General features: G+C 43.8%; 1 protein-coding gene across 1 annotated transcript; it reads right to left on the reverse strand.

Annotated features, from left to right (window-relative positions):
* Positions 1 to 242: 242 nt before the first annotated feature.
* Positions 243 to 17,491, reverse strand: LOC144148648 (uncharacterized). The gene is made up of 5 exons (XM_077680160.1): positions 17,179 to 17,491; positions 11,250 to 11,401; positions 2,413 to 2,480; positions 1,888 to 1,974; positions 243 to 396 (listed from the first exon to the last, which is right to left on the reverse strand). Exons 1-5 carry the CDS (start codon positions 17,281 to 17,283, stop codon positions 269 to 271), a joined length of 540 nt encoding a protein of 179 aa, XP_077536286.1. The 5' UTR covers positions 17,284 to 17,491; the 3' UTR covers positions 243 to 268.
* Positions 17,492 to 17,733: the final 242 nt, after the last annotated feature.

Genomic DNA, 17,733 nt, shown 5'->3' on the forward strand with positions numbered 1-17,733 from the left:
ACGGGACGTAGTGTCGCATTTGACCTAGCGTCTAGTCTGGCATATCTATTATTATCCTTTTCAAAAGGCGTTTCTGGCAAGAATAATATGATTGGTAGTTCTGATTATTTGAAACTGCAAAAACGACATTGCCGTAAAGACGTACATTGGACGCAGGATATATGACATCTATGCCAACGAATTACAATAGGCCAATGCAAATAGACGATTGATTGATTGAAAAATACAATAAGAGACTCGTATTTGAAAAATATTGCAAGAAGACGGTTTATTCGTCGTCCGTGCAAAGGCTGCTGTCAAATTGAGGTACCCTGATCTCGCACGTGGCTTCGTAGTAGTCGAGGCAAGCTTGAGGTACTGCATTTGCCACTTCTCTTTTTGCCCACAGCATACAGTCTATAACAAAAAAAGTTAGCTAGGGTAAGGTACATAGGTTCAGGTTTCACAAGTCTTACAGAGTAAGCTGTCTCTATATTTGTCACGTATTCGAGACAATGTAGGTTACGCATTTGATTAGGCACGTTATTGTTACTTACCAGGTCTCTCTGTTTCCTAATAAGTAGCTTCATACAAGTCATTACTTTTTTTGTGTCGTCAGCAGGAAAAATGCCACAGTCGTGCACTTCATTCTAGATCGCTTCAAAGCTATAATGCATTAGCTTAAAATCAACGATATTGAGAAAGACTGTACCAAAAAATGTCATTTGTTAAATATGTAAAGACGAATTCGTAATGACGCGCAGATGACACAGAATATCAACTGGAACGTAACACTTTTACATGATGCTTAAATTCAGGAACAACTGCTGTTCAGCTTTTAGGGATTTATATTTATTTGTGTTCGCGCAACGCTTACGCTCTCAATAGCATCATACTGCTCATTCAGCAGAAAATCCGCCACGAGCGGCATATAGCAGTGAAATGGCTTCCGAAAGCAAACACACCCGCAGAGAAAAAGTGTTGGATTTAAATCAAGCATATGAACTTGTGTAAAAAGCGGTTCCCGAGGCTCCGTGATGCGATTTGACCATGCATTCCAGACAACAGATTTCTATCGGTCCAAATATCTCAAGCTTTGGCTAATGGATGCACTCGGCTTTCCGACTTGAAAAACGTGGAAAACTGCAATACAGAACTCTACGTAAAATGAGTTTGCCATAGCTTGTAACGTTATGGCGGTCAACATTCACAGTTCCAAATATCAAGGCTGAATATACTCTGGACGGAATCTGAACGGGTTGGCCTTTAAGTAGCTTTATTTGCTCGCAGCTTACCAAACATATGTACGTGAACGTCACAAATGCCCCGTTACACAGCGCTGTCTGTCATCCCAATTTTGCTATCGGTGTTGAGATCTGATTTTCGCTTACCACTAAAGTGCGTGAATATATATATGCAGCAGAGCCGCTTCAATAGAGTAACCAGTTACCTTGACTCGATCTTTATGAATCTCCTTCCTACCACACAAACTTTCATTCATCTGGAACTCTATATACCCACACTAATTCCCTATTTGTCAATTAAGTCTTTGTGCCAATGACAATAAGAGCCGCCAATTCGCCGCTTCCGGTTTTTTAAGGAACTTAACACGACCAATCCTATTCACTTATAATTTCTCGTTTTTATTGACAGGTGACAATGGCAGCTCACGCCTGGGGAGTTTATTCTTTTCGCCCTGGCACCATGTACCACTGTTAAAATTCTGTCGCGTTGAACTGGACCAAAATGTTTTGCATTTAAAACAATGGGATTGGGTTGTCCTCCCGGTTTTTTTTTACATAATCTTCTAAGCCCTATTTCACTATGGACGAAACTTTACACCTAAGTTTTGCAAATATACTGGTGCATTATTCTTAGGTAACGCAAATACATCAGAAGTAGACTTACGGTCGTGCTCCCTGGTGGGGATGATTGCAACGATGCAGCTTTCGTAGTCTGTGTAAGCGATGCTTGCACTGTAGGTACGGCTTTTGTCTGAAAAAAAAAGCATTATGCACTTTGTAAAAGCACATAGGCCAGAGCCAAATCACGTTTTACTGCATCAGCTGGCCATTTGCGCCAATCCTTGCGAGTGTAGCACCTTGATGGGAGCTTATATTATGTTGATATTGTTCTTTATATCTGTCAGTGTGCAGTATCTGCAGTTGTGATAGAAGTAAGATACAACTTGAAATATTTTATAGTTTTATCCACGCAAAAGCCCTAATTTGCAAATAGGTGAAACTTTGGTCTTTGTGGGGTGGACCACGTTTTAAGAAAAAGTAACTTGTGCTGACACTGAAATGACAGTAAACAAACTTGGATATTTAAACACTATTAAAAATTATTGGTGTAGACACCTTTACCCTTATTGAAACGCACTGTGCAGGAGGTTTAACACGTTCAATGAGAGTGTATAAAAAACAAAGTTACCATTGTCGATGTGGTACACAGCACGGTCAGTTGTATTTCCAAGTGTTATGTCAAATGTCATGGTCCTTCTGCAAGGAAATAAATTACTAACATTACTTTTTGCCCTACCTGAATTGTTTATCAAACACTTAACGGGTTCAACTATACCCACGTATATTTTAATGAAGCAAGCACCTAGGCGCTACTTCGAACAAGCCCAAATTGCGAAATTTTCCACACAAAAGACACCTATTCTGCTAAGGATGTAGTGTCTACATGCACTTCCGTTTTAATGATATGCATATATTGCAGTGTTTGAATATTTATTTGAAACATGTTTTGACGTGGATGCACACGCAGGGGGGGGGTGTCAATTTCACCCCGCAGTGACGGATTTTTCACTATTACAAGGGCATCATTTTATATCCCCGGCAACTCTTTCATACCAACTTGTTGAACCTATTGCTGTACTTAAGCAAGACAGATGCCCTGTCGCTCAGCGAAAAATAATTAGTTGCCTCGGAATCGAGCATATTATAAAGCCATCTCTCTTTGTAAGACTTATTTTTCCACCAGATCTTTCACATGCTGAACTATATATAATTACGTCGTTTTACCTTCACGTCACCTTCAATACTCCAATTTAACTGATATATATATATATATATATATCCAATTAATTAATCATGACCTCCATGGCCCCTTCACGCTCTCTCAACTTTGAAATGCTATCATGCAAGGTGAACTTTTTCCTTCAATTTTTTTAGTTCTTTTGCAATATGTCACTTTAATAACTTGCCAAACTCCCCTCCGCATAAATCTACAGTATAAGTCAGGACCAGGCAAGACGGCAACCCGAAAACCCATCTCACCAACTCGCCAAGGCTTGCCCTTACAGTCTTCCTTTATCACATCAGTCACTCATGGTACACCGGGAACGTTCCTGGCAATCTAAAACTTGCGTTTATGATTCCGAGTTCTAAACGCCCGAAATCCCCCAAACAGCACATTGGATTCCTCAACTTTCGCCCAAATTCTCTTAGTCCCGTCTTCTGCAAGGTCACTGATCTCCTCACGAACAATCGCCTCATGTACTACCTGAAATATTTCCACTCGCACTTCCATCAAGCCCAATTTGGATTTCGCGGTTACCTCAGGGCCAGCGATGTCGTGTGCGTTTCGCTCTATCTTATAGGCCACTCCCATTATAACTTACCACCTCATCTCGTCCTTGTGGCGGATATGGGAAATCTATTGATGCTATTACTAGAAATGTATCGTCAAAGAGCTTGTCCAAGCCTATACCAGCACACGAGCGCAACCGCGAACCCTCTGTTTCTTGTAACCCCGCAATGTACAGTTTCACAGCTCCCATTTATATGCACATCACGGCCGTCCTACTTGAAACGAGGGGTTCCGGAACTATCCATTCTCTGCGCCACCCTTTTACCTATGGCCATGGCCAGAGTTTCTCCCCATATTTATTAAGACTCCGTAATTTCACAGGTAGGTCACGCAAATGTTCCTGGCCCACATTTTCACCATGTTATCACGTATGACCGAGAGACTGCAATATGTGTCAAGTTAAATTACTGTCTTTCACCGGAAGGAAAGCAAACGGAGCTTCAGGAGCACCTATCGGTGTAGAGGGCTCCCTAACCTCCCTTGATTTTTAACTTGCTTCAAAAAACCTTCAATGTTTAGCCACAAATGCCTGCAAAAATACTCAACGCCCTACAGTGAGTGCTAGCACCCTCGCTTCCTGATTTTAGAGCCCATCCGCTTTTTGGTGTTCCAATACCACGGAAATGTAGCCCCGAACTATGGCCTTTTTAACTCAAAGAATGATGCAAACTTAATCGAACTGCCAGAATTCGTCTCGTCAAACGGTATCTCCGGGTAATTTGAAAATCACTTCAAACCATGACGCACGCCGCCGTAAACATTACTTTTGGTGCTCGAGCCTACAGTCGTATGCGGCTCACACAAGCACGCCTGAAGGTTTACACCCGGCAACCCTACCGCTTGTTAGCGGGACAGCCCAACAAAGGCGCCTTGTAGACCTTTGAAATCGCTCTGTCTGCGTTGAAGTAATTCAAAACCAAATCGCCAGTCAGCCATGATACGCCCACTCACGCACCAAAAAGTGAACTTTCGACTGTTATTTCTGAACAACGAGTAACTTGGTGGTGACCCCGGAAGAATAATTACCGACATCCAAGTCGCCTCTTCCTCATCTTCTGTGCCCTTGGGTACTCACTCTCCACAGACTGGCACGCTTTACCATTTACTATAGGCGGGTCAAGGCTCTCCAGACTTGCAGTCACTTTCCATCCCCACGTACAAGCAGTGGAATGCTTCCCTGGTCAGCCTAACACCAGGATATCCAGCTGAACCTGGTGACCCGAGCAACGACGGCAAATCGTAGCCAAGGAATAGCGGACTTTTGCGGGGCGAGGCCCCTGCATCAGCCTCGGCTTGACAAATGAATATGTTTCTGTCTCTTTCTGTCTCCCAACAACCTCAACAGTTTCCTACCGTTACTTTTTTGTTCCCTACGGCAGTGTCCACGGAAAGATGTTCTGGAACCATAACCAACTCCAAGCGAGCACAGGAATTTGATGTTTCCACTAACGTCACAATTATTGCTTCAAAGCTCGCCTTGTTTGGACCTCTGTTGGCCTAACTGTCTACGTCTCTCTCACCCTCCACGTGCCATGTTATGCTCCTCTGGAATATTAAGTCGAAGTGATCATACATGTGATCGATTTCACCATTTCTGACAATTCATGTCAAAACGGACTCTTGCGAAGCTCCATGAAATTGGAAAGACCAGACCTCCGCCAGCTAATTTGCTCAAAAATTCATTCATCAGATGACTACGTTTATGTTCAAGACCAATGACGTTTGAATCTACTGGTCACCTGGCCTGGAGAAAACCTCACTGGGAAACCAGCCAGCTCCCACGGCAGCATAATAGAATTTAAGGTTACACATCTCTGCTATTTCCCCCTGGTCAGCAATGCCCCAGAGGGCTTTTCGTCACCAGTGATTTGAATCCATAGCTCTTTAGACGACAATAAAACTTGACTCGAAAGTCTTAGCCCAACAGGCTACCTTGTTTCTCTTTCCCAACTCCCCACTCCATTTTCCGGAATCTACATCAATAAATACACCATTCTGCGTCAGCGCCAAGTACACCCCTGACGCTGTACGACAGCGACGCGTAGCTGTATCTATACTTACACACACTTACTGCTTCAAAGACGATCTCCATGACATCCCATGATTCTTCCATAAATTGACATAATATGGCACGCCCACACGTACCACAAACAACCGCTCAAATTCCATGAGTCCTCGTACTATCGCTGTCCCTGCCTTCACACTCATCATTATATTTTGGTTCAAACGAGGTCCTCCACACGGATTCCAGAGCTTTCACTGTGCTCCCCACTCCATCTAAGCCCACCCTACCATAGCCTGGTGGGTGTTGAGAACATCATTTGAAACGCGTACAGCTTAGCTTTGTGTCGGTGAAAACAGACGACGTGAATTGGCGTGTCTATGATATAACAAACTGGTCGTATTCAAATCCGCGCAGAGTCCAACTCACCCCCCCCCCTCAACGTCTCCCCAAATAAATCAAGAAGCCTTCATTCTGATGAAGATTTCCCCCTTCATTCTTCAGAATAAATTAAAAAACTGTGATCCGGTGCTGCTCACGCCCGCATGCAACGTCTCATTTTTTATACAGCATTTGAGTGACATTTACCATGTACTGACGGCTCACTGAAATAAATCACAGAGGAGATTACGCATATTTCTGGAAGAACTGAATAAATGGCACCTAAACCGAGCAATATTCCAAACAAGTGTCGACTCGGCTACTTGAAAATTCAAACCACACTCCTGCCTCGGGAAGCACACTGTAAATTGTGCTGCGGACGGCTATCATTAACCAGTCCTACTCAACCATTCATGTGCTACATGTAGCCTCCATGCAACGCTTACTCAAGCCGTCTAGTTGCCTCTTCAAGCAGTTTAACACATTTTGTCTTCTTTTGCAGCCACTGTATTTTGGGCACGTGAGCACTGCTGGAGCGGAGATCTGTGGTGCTGGAGCAGAATATTTAAACGATTGCACACATGCTCCCGGCCGTCTGAACTTCTTAGTGCAGAGAAGGTAAAAATTGACCTGAGCAATCATCCATTGCGTAATCAAATTCATAGCCGGCAAGAAAAAAACTGGGTGTTGGGTACCGCGACTGGATCTTTGCAGGCTATCATTCGATCTTTTAATATAATACCGTTTTCGTAAGCCTTGAGTTCTGAAATCATCATTGCGCTGCAAAGCCGTACGTTCCTAACATTTTGGAAATGAAAGATTACGAATACGACTGGACCATTTTTTTGCGGAAAAACGCGGATTATCGACTTCGAGATACAATCTTGTTTTGAAGTACAGCGCCAAAATAACACGCAAAAATATTATACAGGATCCCTACTCGCCAAAACGGTCTTTGTTGCAGTCACGTTTTTCTTCGGGTTTGTGATAACCCGTGAGGGAACACTGGGATTCGTTGTAGGATGGAAGACTGTTTCAGCGGATGCGCGGACGAGACTCAACCGCTCTTTATTCTAATCCACACTTGGTTTACACACACAACAACGCCAATGGGCCGCAATTCACCCGCAACCCTTCTCGGTTTCGTGCCGGCTATCGGTTCCAAACGCCTAGCCGACCTCCCTCGTCGACGTCCGGCTCACCACTCCCCGCTGCCTTCGCCCTCCGCCCGTCACTTCGTCCTCACGCAAAAAGAACAAAGAAAACACCGCTCCATACAATAGCACCATGAGCGGTGGCACGGCTGAGCAAAACAGTTGCTGAGAATTTGAATGCTTCGACCTTCCCCCCGCGGACCAAGGCCAGCACGTGAAGCTTTGCCATTGTCCGGCCCCTGAAGCCCCTCAATTATTTCATTCCCCGTCTCCGGGACCCTTCTACGCCCACACCCCTTGTCGCCGTGGCGTCCTGGCAAGCAAAACCTTGCCAGTTCCCAAGAAACATCAATCTCTAGGTGGTATTCACTGGCGTGACAATCATGCGCGCAACCCTGCGTGAGCGCCGCCAGGTATCGGCCGCTCTGTCTGTGTCACGTCGGGCTCCGCCAGTTGGCGGTACCTGACAGCGCTGGCGCATGATGAAGCGCAGCACATGACAACAGCAAGGGCTGTCTGCCGCTCCAAACTGTGCCCCACTGAACGCAAAGTAATACCTAAACGCCAGATACTGCTCCATCCTGCACCCTACGACTCATGATTGTCATTGCAGACAGAAACCGGACAACCAGAGTAAGTACTACCCAAGCGCTGGGTCGTTCTTACTCTTCTGACCCGGTTTTCGTCCGCGCTGACCATCATGAACACACCCCAACTCGCCCAATTTGCTACCTTACTACACTACGACTACTTATCAACACACGCAATTGAAATCGTCGCTCTACAAGGTAGGATTGTAAACACTTCGGAGCTTTGCAAATGTGTCGCCATGTTCCAAGCCGCGTTTATACTGTAAAAGCCAGTCGCTCATTTAAGTTATGTCACTTGTTTATAGACAACCGAAACATTGATACTGAGTATTATGCAACGCTGAATCCAAGCTCTACAGATTTTTTCGAAGGACGCGCGGGTTTCGCCAGTGTTTCTGAACAATCGGGTGTGCTAACTGTTCGAGCACGGCACGGCTTCTGAAACGGGCTCACCTAAAGCAGCTGCTAGGCGGCCATCGTATCTAAATCGGCGTAGGGGTGATGTACGCGTAATTATGCTTTTAAAGTATACTTTGATCTTTGTACTCGACCACGCATTAGACGGAACTTGTATGGAAATCCGCGGTTGCAGGCGACTGCAGCGTCGGCCTCTTGCGCGACTCGTGTTCGTCGTTGTAGGCGCAGTTTCATCCCCCAGTGATGCGAATTTTTTGAGGGCAAGGAGAGCGCCCCCACATGATGTGAGTGCGAATATAAATAGATATGTTTATTCCACGGCCGAGAATCGGGTTTTGACCGGTAGAAGACGCACGCCGATGTTTTTGTTTTCTTCGAGATACAGGCGCAATGCGTATGCGCATCCACATTGGCACAGACATGGCGCTTTCCGGTGTTGCCAACTAAAGAAATCGCCGGTTAAACTTTCTATTGAATACCATCCAGTTTGAAACACTTTGATATGACGTTTGTTTTCCTAAAGAATAAAAAAAACGAAAACCTTTGACCCGCAGACCCAGCTACATGACGCCAAGACACTTTTATTCTTCTTCAGTCTATAATATGTCTACCTCATTTAATCGGCAGACTCGTGCCGTCTTCTACACAAAATCTTGATCTCCTGAATTAATTCATCAGAATAGGAGCTTCTCAGTGTGGATGTAAGCTATGGACGCGGCCACAGGCGGTTGACATTGAGAAGCTTGGGGCGCCTCAGGTACGCATTGAGCATGATAAAAGGTGGCTGAATGAATGATGGCTACACGGCGCAAGTAAAAATTTGGCTGTGGCTTAGCAGGGCTGGGCCAGGATATACGTAGCATGAGCTAAGGTTCAGCTGGTTATTACTAGCTTTCCTGGTTGTATAGGATTAGCTTGGGTATCGTGCTTACTGCCTCTTCAATGACACACACACAGTTATAGGCGTGCAGCGGGGTTCTCTATTAGACGGGGCGAGGTCTTACCGAAGCGTCCCCTCCCCCCCTCAGCAACTCCCGACCTCTTCATACCGAAGGCCTAGAGGCCCGAACGCAGTGAAGACGAGGAATAGTTATCATTTTTTATTTCAATCCTATTGAATTCCAACACATACAAAACATTTCTGATAAGAAGTTTTTACTTCCCAGTGTAACATCAGAAAAGTATGAGGAAAATTTGGCGCCCCCCAAGATAATTTGGGGTGGCAGCTCCCTGCTCCGCACCGCCCCCCCATTTGCGCACGCCTATGCACACGGTATACGCATTATGTGACACATGTATATTTATCAAGCGGCTCCGGTGCCGCGTTACCAATCGCCTAACAGCTAAGCAGGTTCCACAGGCGCACACCGGTGTTGCTGCGACGCATGCGCCACGAAACCCGATGATACGTTACGAACAAATTCGGATTTTCGCGCAGGTGCCCCTACGGCTCAATGGTGGTATGAACTCAAACTAAGGAAATGTATTTAGCGCCCTTCCCTACACAACGAAGTACTATTTCGATAAAGAGATACATTTAAAGAAAGGTGCATTTTCGGAAGTACTTTGTCACAACGCCACGAACATTCTTGCTCCAACTCAGGTAAAAAAAAACGAGATATATAGCTTTTTTTTGCATAACGCTCTACGAGAGGAACTCAGCAGTCCTTGTTTTCAATAATACTGCTAAAACTGCTAGAGCTCTTGTGCCAGCTCCAGACTAAGTGATGGACGCTATTGACTTGTTCAGGCGCTTTCCTGGGGCTCATGAAGAAACCCAGGACGTGTCGAACCCGATTGTGTGCTACGAAAGGTATGTCCGCTCAACGCTAACGAATCTCACGCATGTGAAAATCACGGTTTCTTTTATGCCCGACAATATTTTTGTGTCCGCCAAATCCCCAAGTGTTTTAGTGTTATTTTTTGTACCGTGGACGTTGAGCGCATTGAAACGTTTTCAGCCGGAAAGTGCGGTCATAGCAGCTGATAGGGTGCACCTCCCTTCAGAAATCCAATTTACGGAATTTCCGGATTTTAAAATGATTCATAAATTTACGAACTTTTCCACGTAGGAAATAATTCGCGGTACCCGGTGACTTCATTAGGCAGTGTTTTAACTGTACGAGGGGCAACTTTTCAGGGCTGGCTAATACAGCACATTATTAGTATTGATGTACGTAGCTTTATCAGTGTTCAGTATGGTTTCCCATACTAAAATGGTATGTTAAAACATACCATAAAACATACCATTCAACATACTATTAAAACATACCATACCATATGTCAACATACCATTAAAATGGTATGTTGACAACAATATATATTCACTGTATTCATTCTCGGCGTACTATCTGACTTCGCCTTATGATATTTTATTGTTAATCACTTATAAACAGGCCTATTAGGCATTACATTCAACGCCCTGAAAAAAAAAACGAAAAAATGCTCCATATATTCCAAAATAACAGCGCCTTCATAGACCTCAAAAGCTTTCATTAGAAGCGACTATGCTCTAGTGCCAACCATCTCCTTTTCCATGACAGTTTCCCTTCATCAGAAGAAAGAATTTGGGATGCGGCATATAGAGGCATTTATATCGAATTATGTGTGTTCCGCCAGAACATGGTATAATATAGTGGAATAGTTGCACACTGATGAGAAGTTTCTCGGTGATCAATATAAGATGAGCGAGCAAATAATAAAGCTTGTGCCACCACTCAAAGAAAAATATGGTTTTTTTAACCTTTGCCCTACGCGAAAAAGTCAACGAGTAAAAGTCAAAGTCAAAGACGTCTTACATATATTAAAGCAAGCCTGCTCGTTAGGACAAATGGCGTCGGCAACGATAAAGCCTCCCCGCCGAAAGGAAACCAGGAAAAACATTTAATGCCATCTTTCAGACCTCATGCTATGTGGAAAATAGAAAACAAAAAAAGAATAAGAGCGACTTCTTAGTTAGGTTGCTTTTTTTACCTCTCAAACCTTTGTTTTCTTTCATTTCTTTCATTTTCGTTCATTTTCTTCTTTCATTTTTTCTTTCATTCTTTCTTTCATTTGGTGCAAGTGGTTGGGAAAAATTATTTATACACAGCTACATAAAACTCAATCCTCGACGAAACTACAGCTTACCTTGGGGTATTTCCGTAGCCGCCGAAGCGCCAAGTGTAAGTCGCTTCCAGTTCCGTCAAGTTGTACCGGGTCAGTACGGCTTTTAGGCATTTGAAGGATGTATCATTGCTTGACGTAGAAATGGCAAACGCACTGGGGAAACCACCAATAGCCTGTACACAATAAATAAAAAGAATAAGGGTGCAATATTTTTCGTGGCAAGTGCTTAGAAATATCGCCCGACTATCTGTTTGAAACAGCGGTAATACATTAAACTGCGAAATTCGCAGACGCAAGTGTTGTAAAGGAGGCAGGCAATACAAGTTAGGCGATGGAAAGGCTGAGCAGATTATTTTTATGCTCGACGCCTTCCCTTTTGGCTCTCCCTCTCCAATGTTCTTTTTCCCCGCCGAAAACTGCAAAAAAAGCATCTCAAGTTTTACACGAATTTCAGAATGACACAGATGCTTTCAAAAACGGTAAGGAAAATGAGAAGCCATTTGGTTGCTAATATGAAGTGTTTACAGAGTTGCAAAGAAATTGGCTCATAATCTTCCCTACATCTTTTCTTTGAAAATTAGCTTCGCGATTGCGGCATCTCTGAGCCACATAAGCTACTTCCAAACCAATTCGGGCCCGACCGTTCATATTCAGCTTCTGTCATTCACAGTTTCAGAGTTCCTGGCGGGAAATTGGAAAACTAATCATCGCTGAAGCTTTTTACGCCGTTCATCAGTGGAACCGCACCCATTCGGATGGTTAACGTTTAGGAGGAGATTGTTACTTTCTGGGATGAACGCATAAGGAACACACCATAATCGAGGAAACAAGCAACCAGAAATACCATTGTTACTTTATGGGGTCAACGCATAAAGAACACGCCATAATCGAGAAAACAAGAAATCAGAAACACTAAACTGTAAGTCAGATGTGTGGAGAGCAACGCTTTTCGCGTCGCGTAACTCTGCTCTTCCAATTAGCCCCAGCAGCCCACACGACTTTACTGAAGCTGGTGGCATGAGTCAACGTTGATTAACATTTTCAATTACCTCGACATACATGGAGCGCCTTTTAGCCTCCTAATGGGCAGCCCAGCAGTCCTCAGAACGAGGTTTTGTCATCGTACGCTCGACTGTATTACCAGTGAACAAAACTTACATTAGGATGTTTTTTTTCCTTTTTATATCGGTTGATGCAGATTAAGAAACACAAACAAAGCAAATAATTTTGTAATCTGGTGGCGTACTCTGAAGGACCGCCTATTTTAGGCAATAAAATTCCCTGCTTGCAAGACAAATGCTTCGATATAAAAAGGCAAAATGGTTTTTGGGTTCCTTTTCAGCAGGCATGCTTCCTCACTAGCTGTTCAGTTGTGAATTGAGCTGAGCGGGTCAAGAATGCTTACATGCAATTGAAATCACAATGCTACATCAAAAATTCGAAATTTTCTCGTTTCAGCGTGTGCAAAGTTGATGTCAAAATGCCCCGCTTTTTAGGTACCCACGTTTCATAATGGTAAGCTAAAAATTGCCAGGAAAAGGCCATTCAAATCATCACAACGTTTTGTAAACGTAACAAGAACAAACCGATCACCTGGATGTAATGAAACTCTCCGATGCGCGAAAACAACTTCGCAACGCAGGTAATGTCACTGTAACACTGAGCATCTTCCAGTATGATCCGCCGTTTAATCGTTTTTTTTTATTTATTTGAAACAATTCATAGGACCCTTTGAAGGGCATCGAGTAAAAGCTTACAATAGTAAAAAGAGTATCAAGAAAGTACATAACATAAGGCAGAAATGAGATAATAACAAAAAAGAAGTGGGGAAAGTGAGGATTACGTGGTGTCTAGGCAAAACACGTTTCAGTGGGTAAAAACAAAATAAAAGTTAACAAAAAAACATGGCTTCGGTTTTGACACTTTTAAACTTCGTCATCGTAAAACAAAGACTTGGCACGCAGTGTTTAGGTTAGGTTTGAATTTGCGTGCAGGAACATTCGGCGGTCGCCACAAGGCACACGGTCAAGAGCGCTCCGCATTTTCGAGCAATTTTTCTTGAAACTCCGACCTTACCGCTCGTACAACAACTTCGCTGTTGGAATGTCAGTGCTAGGGTACACAAGTGAAATCTACAGAAATAATATATGGGCCACTGTAAACCCGAATTTGCCTTTTATTTTGTGCCTTTTACAACATTGACTTAATACTGAAGTCATGATTATATTGTTTCAGTTTGGACAATCCGGATAGTTTGGAAGCACGATTCCGTCGCCATCAGCCAAACGTTATGTCAAACCACAGCGACAATCTCAAATACGGCTCAATCTAAACTGTCAACATCTGCTACCACCAACCTAGTCTGCCCATAAATTCAAAAGTCAACAAGTGTTTCTGTGCGAGAATTCACTGTGCGCAAAATTAAGGTGGCGGCGTGTTGGCACCTTTTTCAACTTGAATAAAACTGCGTTAATACAGCACAACACTGAGGCACCTACACAAAGCATGAGCTGATAAGCAACTGATGCTTTCTTGCGGCATAAATATATAAGGGAAAGGCCGAGAAGGAGCCTTCGGTTCCACTACTTCAAAGGAGATTAAGTATCTATCTATAACATTAACGCGCCATTGGGATATGTCGGAAAATACCCTCGCACCATGTGACCGCATCTCTTGCTACTGTGTTGAGTGGCTTCCTCACCTTTGCTATTTATGTTTGTATCGCTAAAAAGTGTGATGCGTTGTTCGTCAGCACATGTGGTGTATACACCTTGCTGATGCCTCCTTTTTAGCCCTGCTCTTTTGTTACCGAGTACGCAGTTCAAGACCATCCAGATACATAAATCCATTAGCGCAAGTGCACGGCCAGGGGAAGATTTGTCACTGGACACTGCAGTGTTTCAGAATGCAAAAAACATCCCTTTGAGAAGCTGTTTTCAATGGCCATGAGCAGGTCAAAAGTAGCCGCTTTGCGGGTACCACATATGTAATGCTGGACACAAACAGGCATGATTGTTTTCGTATTGTGAGCCTTCTTTTCTTATTTCAATTGTCCTGGTCGAAGCAGTTTCATGGAGATAATTGGTTGGATTTGAACCGCAATAATGAAACAGAAATCTGATGAGGAGAGATGACAAAGCAGGTGTATGCACAGTACGCCCAGAAAACAGTAGCAGTTCTCTATTAGCATGATATTTTTGCTTATAATTGGATGCGCGGTGAGAGCCAACAGGCAAGATCCACTTATATGAGTATGCGGGGGGCCAGACAAAAATCCTTTTCATTTAAATTTGGCTCCATGAGCGGAAGATAGTGTTTAAAATGTTTGAGTACAGTTAAACCTGGATATAACAAAGTTGACAAAAACTCGCATTTTCTCGTTACATCCAGGTTTTCGTTATATGCAGGTTTGGCGTTGAAGCTCGCGGGAATGAAGCAGGAATGAAATCAATATACTAGGCATGAGTGATGCTGAACTCCACCTTGTTCAAGGATATATTTCACGCTGAAAAACTGCGTGATTGGCGTTTGCTGCTACTACACGGCCCCCCAATTCGAAAACGTAACTAAGTATCACTTTTGTTTTTTGGTACTTTTTGTTACCTTAACGCGTTTCAAAAACCAAACTTATTCTGAAAGGGGGCCTTTTCGCGAACTTCGTGCCCTTTTCTGCAGTCAAAATTGTTGAAGGTGCGCTAGCTGGGACACTGTACCGGGTGGTGACGTTCTTCTTTCTCGCCGGCGGAGACGGCATTTAAAATTGCGAGCTTCTCTTGAAACGACAAATCTTTTCGCATTCAGGCAGCAGAACTCATCATCCCCGAACCCATACCACAGATATCAGGGGACACACGCGACTATAAGCCGACAGGCAGGCGTAGCACCTAACCGGCATCGCACTCACACGTGAAAACGCACGAAAGATTGTGGTGCGGGCCAAATTCGCTAAATTGGTGCATTTCGCCAGCCGATTTTTTCAGAAAAACGGCAAGAAACTTTGACTCATCACCGTAGCGAATTTGTTACATACAGGTTAACCATAGCAACTCCTTCGCTACATAGAGGTCGCTAACGCATGGGCTTCGATGAAGGTAGAAATGGGGCATTGAAAAACTTCGTTAAATCCAGGAATTCGTTACATAGGGGTTCGTTACATCGAGATTTAACTGTATAGAGTAGTTCTGGGTCAATCAGAAACTAACTCACAAGAGAAGCGTACATCCCTGAAGCGTGGTTCTCCCCAATATAATGAGGCAGGTGCATATTACCCCTCTGATTATACAGCACATTGCTTGGCTTCACATTAAACAAACAGGATTCGGATTGCGCACGGAGTGTGCCCATGGTCCATGTTGCAATACCTTGTGCGGTAACTTAGTTACTACTAGTTTGATTTCTTGGTGCATGTCCCAGGAGTGCCTGTATTTGCTGGCTGCAGCAGCCCGTATTGCATATTTTGAAACACTGGTCAATACTTAACCAAAATCATGCATAGCTTCTGGGCATGGCTAAAATTGCAAGAGAGACGATAAATATAAAAGAAGGCCATTGTCGCATTATTCTGAAGGTCAAACCCTAGTCCAAACTTTTCATATGAAATCTCAAGACCTCGGGGGAGGTGGGCTTCTCCCGGTATTTTCAGGAATATGAGGACTCCAACATTGTTCCGGTGTTAGGACCGAAGAAGCTGTCTAGGCCTGACTTAAGGTGAACTGCTAGTTCCGTCTGACCCCACGCCAAATAACGCAATAAAAAACCACAGGGGCATGGTATCTATCGTTTCACTGTGTAATCTGACGGTGCCAGCCAATCCCAATTGTTCGCAGCAGGTTGAGGGGAATCAGCACTTTTTAATACGCTGGCTCTCGATGAATCATTCGGGGTTATTTCCGCTCCAATGATTTGTGGACACACTACCCCCAAAAGAACGGTGAAAGATGCATATTATGGGGCGAGGGGGCTGTCAATCTCACGTCCGCCTATCCGCGCGCGTGCGCTTACATTTTGAGCTCATTGTGTTCACCTAACAACTATTTCTTGTATTTCACGCGTTTCACAATACATAGACATCTAGGGTTTTCACAACTTGAGCCGGTTTTATTAGCGGCTTTATATGCGGTCGATTTACGCGGCTGGTATCAAAAAGTTGTTCAGATTTGCTTAAAACACTTCGCTTTACTGTAATAAACCAGCTTGTGTCTATTTCAGAGTATCACAAAGGGGTTTAACTACGCCAGTAAAAATTACCCTTAAAATGAACAACTGGCTTTGCGTAGTATACTATCTCCTACGACGGACTATCTTTCGTCGCCATTCCAGTGTTATTTAGAAAAATAAAACAAAATTCGTGCTGGCAATTTATACTACCTACTAGTTATATAATCGGAAGCGCATAAAAAATTTACAGGGCTGCGGCGTGGGTGGGGCCATTATGTACTGTAAGGTGCCATTATTCTCTGGATTGAATTATAAGGGCGTGCTACCATTACAATTTTTGTGGGGCTACAGTTGCACCTGCAATATCTCACCATACACTGTATATCTAGGAACTACAATTACATTACCTTCATTGTGGTCTTTATAGTCATTTTTCGATATATAATATATTCAAAATTTGATGTACCTTCCATATTTATCCCACAGATAGTTGAAATTCGCCGGTACTGAAGTTTTGTTGTCTCAAAACATTGTGATGTCATCTCGGTTTTTGTGCACCCTTTCTTGTACCTATTTTTCAGCTCAATATTCGTACGAAATTGCCTGGTGGCCTTGTGCCAAATATCGTAACTATAAATGAACATTGTTATATCAGTCGCGTCTTTTTATTCCTGTTATAACCGCAGAACATTATGCTTATTATGAAAAAGTCAGTTTTATAAAAGAACTTAACAAAACAGGTTTAAAATAAAGTTCGGTATGGGTTGTTTACTGGATAAGCATTATAGCTCACCCTGAACACGTCGAAGGGGTCGTGGTGTGGAAGGACCGGTCGAGTCGATCTTGCGGTAGCCAGCGCCAAAAAGCCCAACAAAACTTGAAACTTCAGCCAGTTCATCTCGTCCTACTTCGAGCACGCAGAGTGTCTCGCCAACTAAGCAAACTCCAAGAAGCAGTTCATGCGTCGCTTTCTAATGCTGTGAGAATTTATACTGTCTAGGAAGGTGGCCGAGATAAAAGACCATTCACCCAAGGAATAACTACGCGCCTTCACGCCGTTTTCCGGACAAGAATAACAGCTATACCTCAAACTGTAACCAAACCTTGTTTAAGACCTTCGTCTCCAGCTTCGTGCCTAGGAGAGATAGCTGCCTTCTGCGTATCCGGTTTCAGTTTTTCCACCGACGTTGCTGAAGTTAAGATGTCTCTCTTGACCGCTATATTGGCGGTGAGATCTTTGAGTGGCGCCCCCTGGCTCTGACGTCGGCTTAGGGGTTCGCGCCACTGTCGTCTGCTACACTCCGCTTGTGAGGGGCAACAGTGCCTGGGCTAGAAATCGCCCGCTTCG

Source organism: Haemaphysalis longicornis, unplaced genomic scaffold, assembly GCF_048455015.1.
Source record: "Haemaphysalis longicornis isolate Haplotype H1 unplaced genomic scaffold, Haemaphysalis longicornis Haplotype H1 scaffold_8, whole genome shotgun sequence".
NCBI classification, from domain to species: domain Eukaryota; kingdom Metazoa; phylum Arthropoda; class Arachnida; order Ixodida; family Ixodidae; genus Haemaphysalis; species Haemaphysalis longicornis.

Bases quoted from the DNA above. Each gene is read 5' to 3' on its own strand.
- LOC144148648 (XM_077680160.1), bottom strand. From the start codon at position 17,283: ATGAACTGGCTGAAGTTTCAAGTTTTGTTGGGCTTTTTGGCGCTGGCT. The intron at 2,481-11,249 runs GTAAGCTGTAGT...ATTTCCTTGCAG, and splicing joins GGCTACGGAAATACCCCAAG to AAGGACCATGACATTTGACA. The intron at 397-1,887 runs GTAAGTCTACTT...TTTTTGTTATAG, and splicing joins CCCCACCAGGGAGCACGACC to ACTGTATGCTGTGGGCAAAA.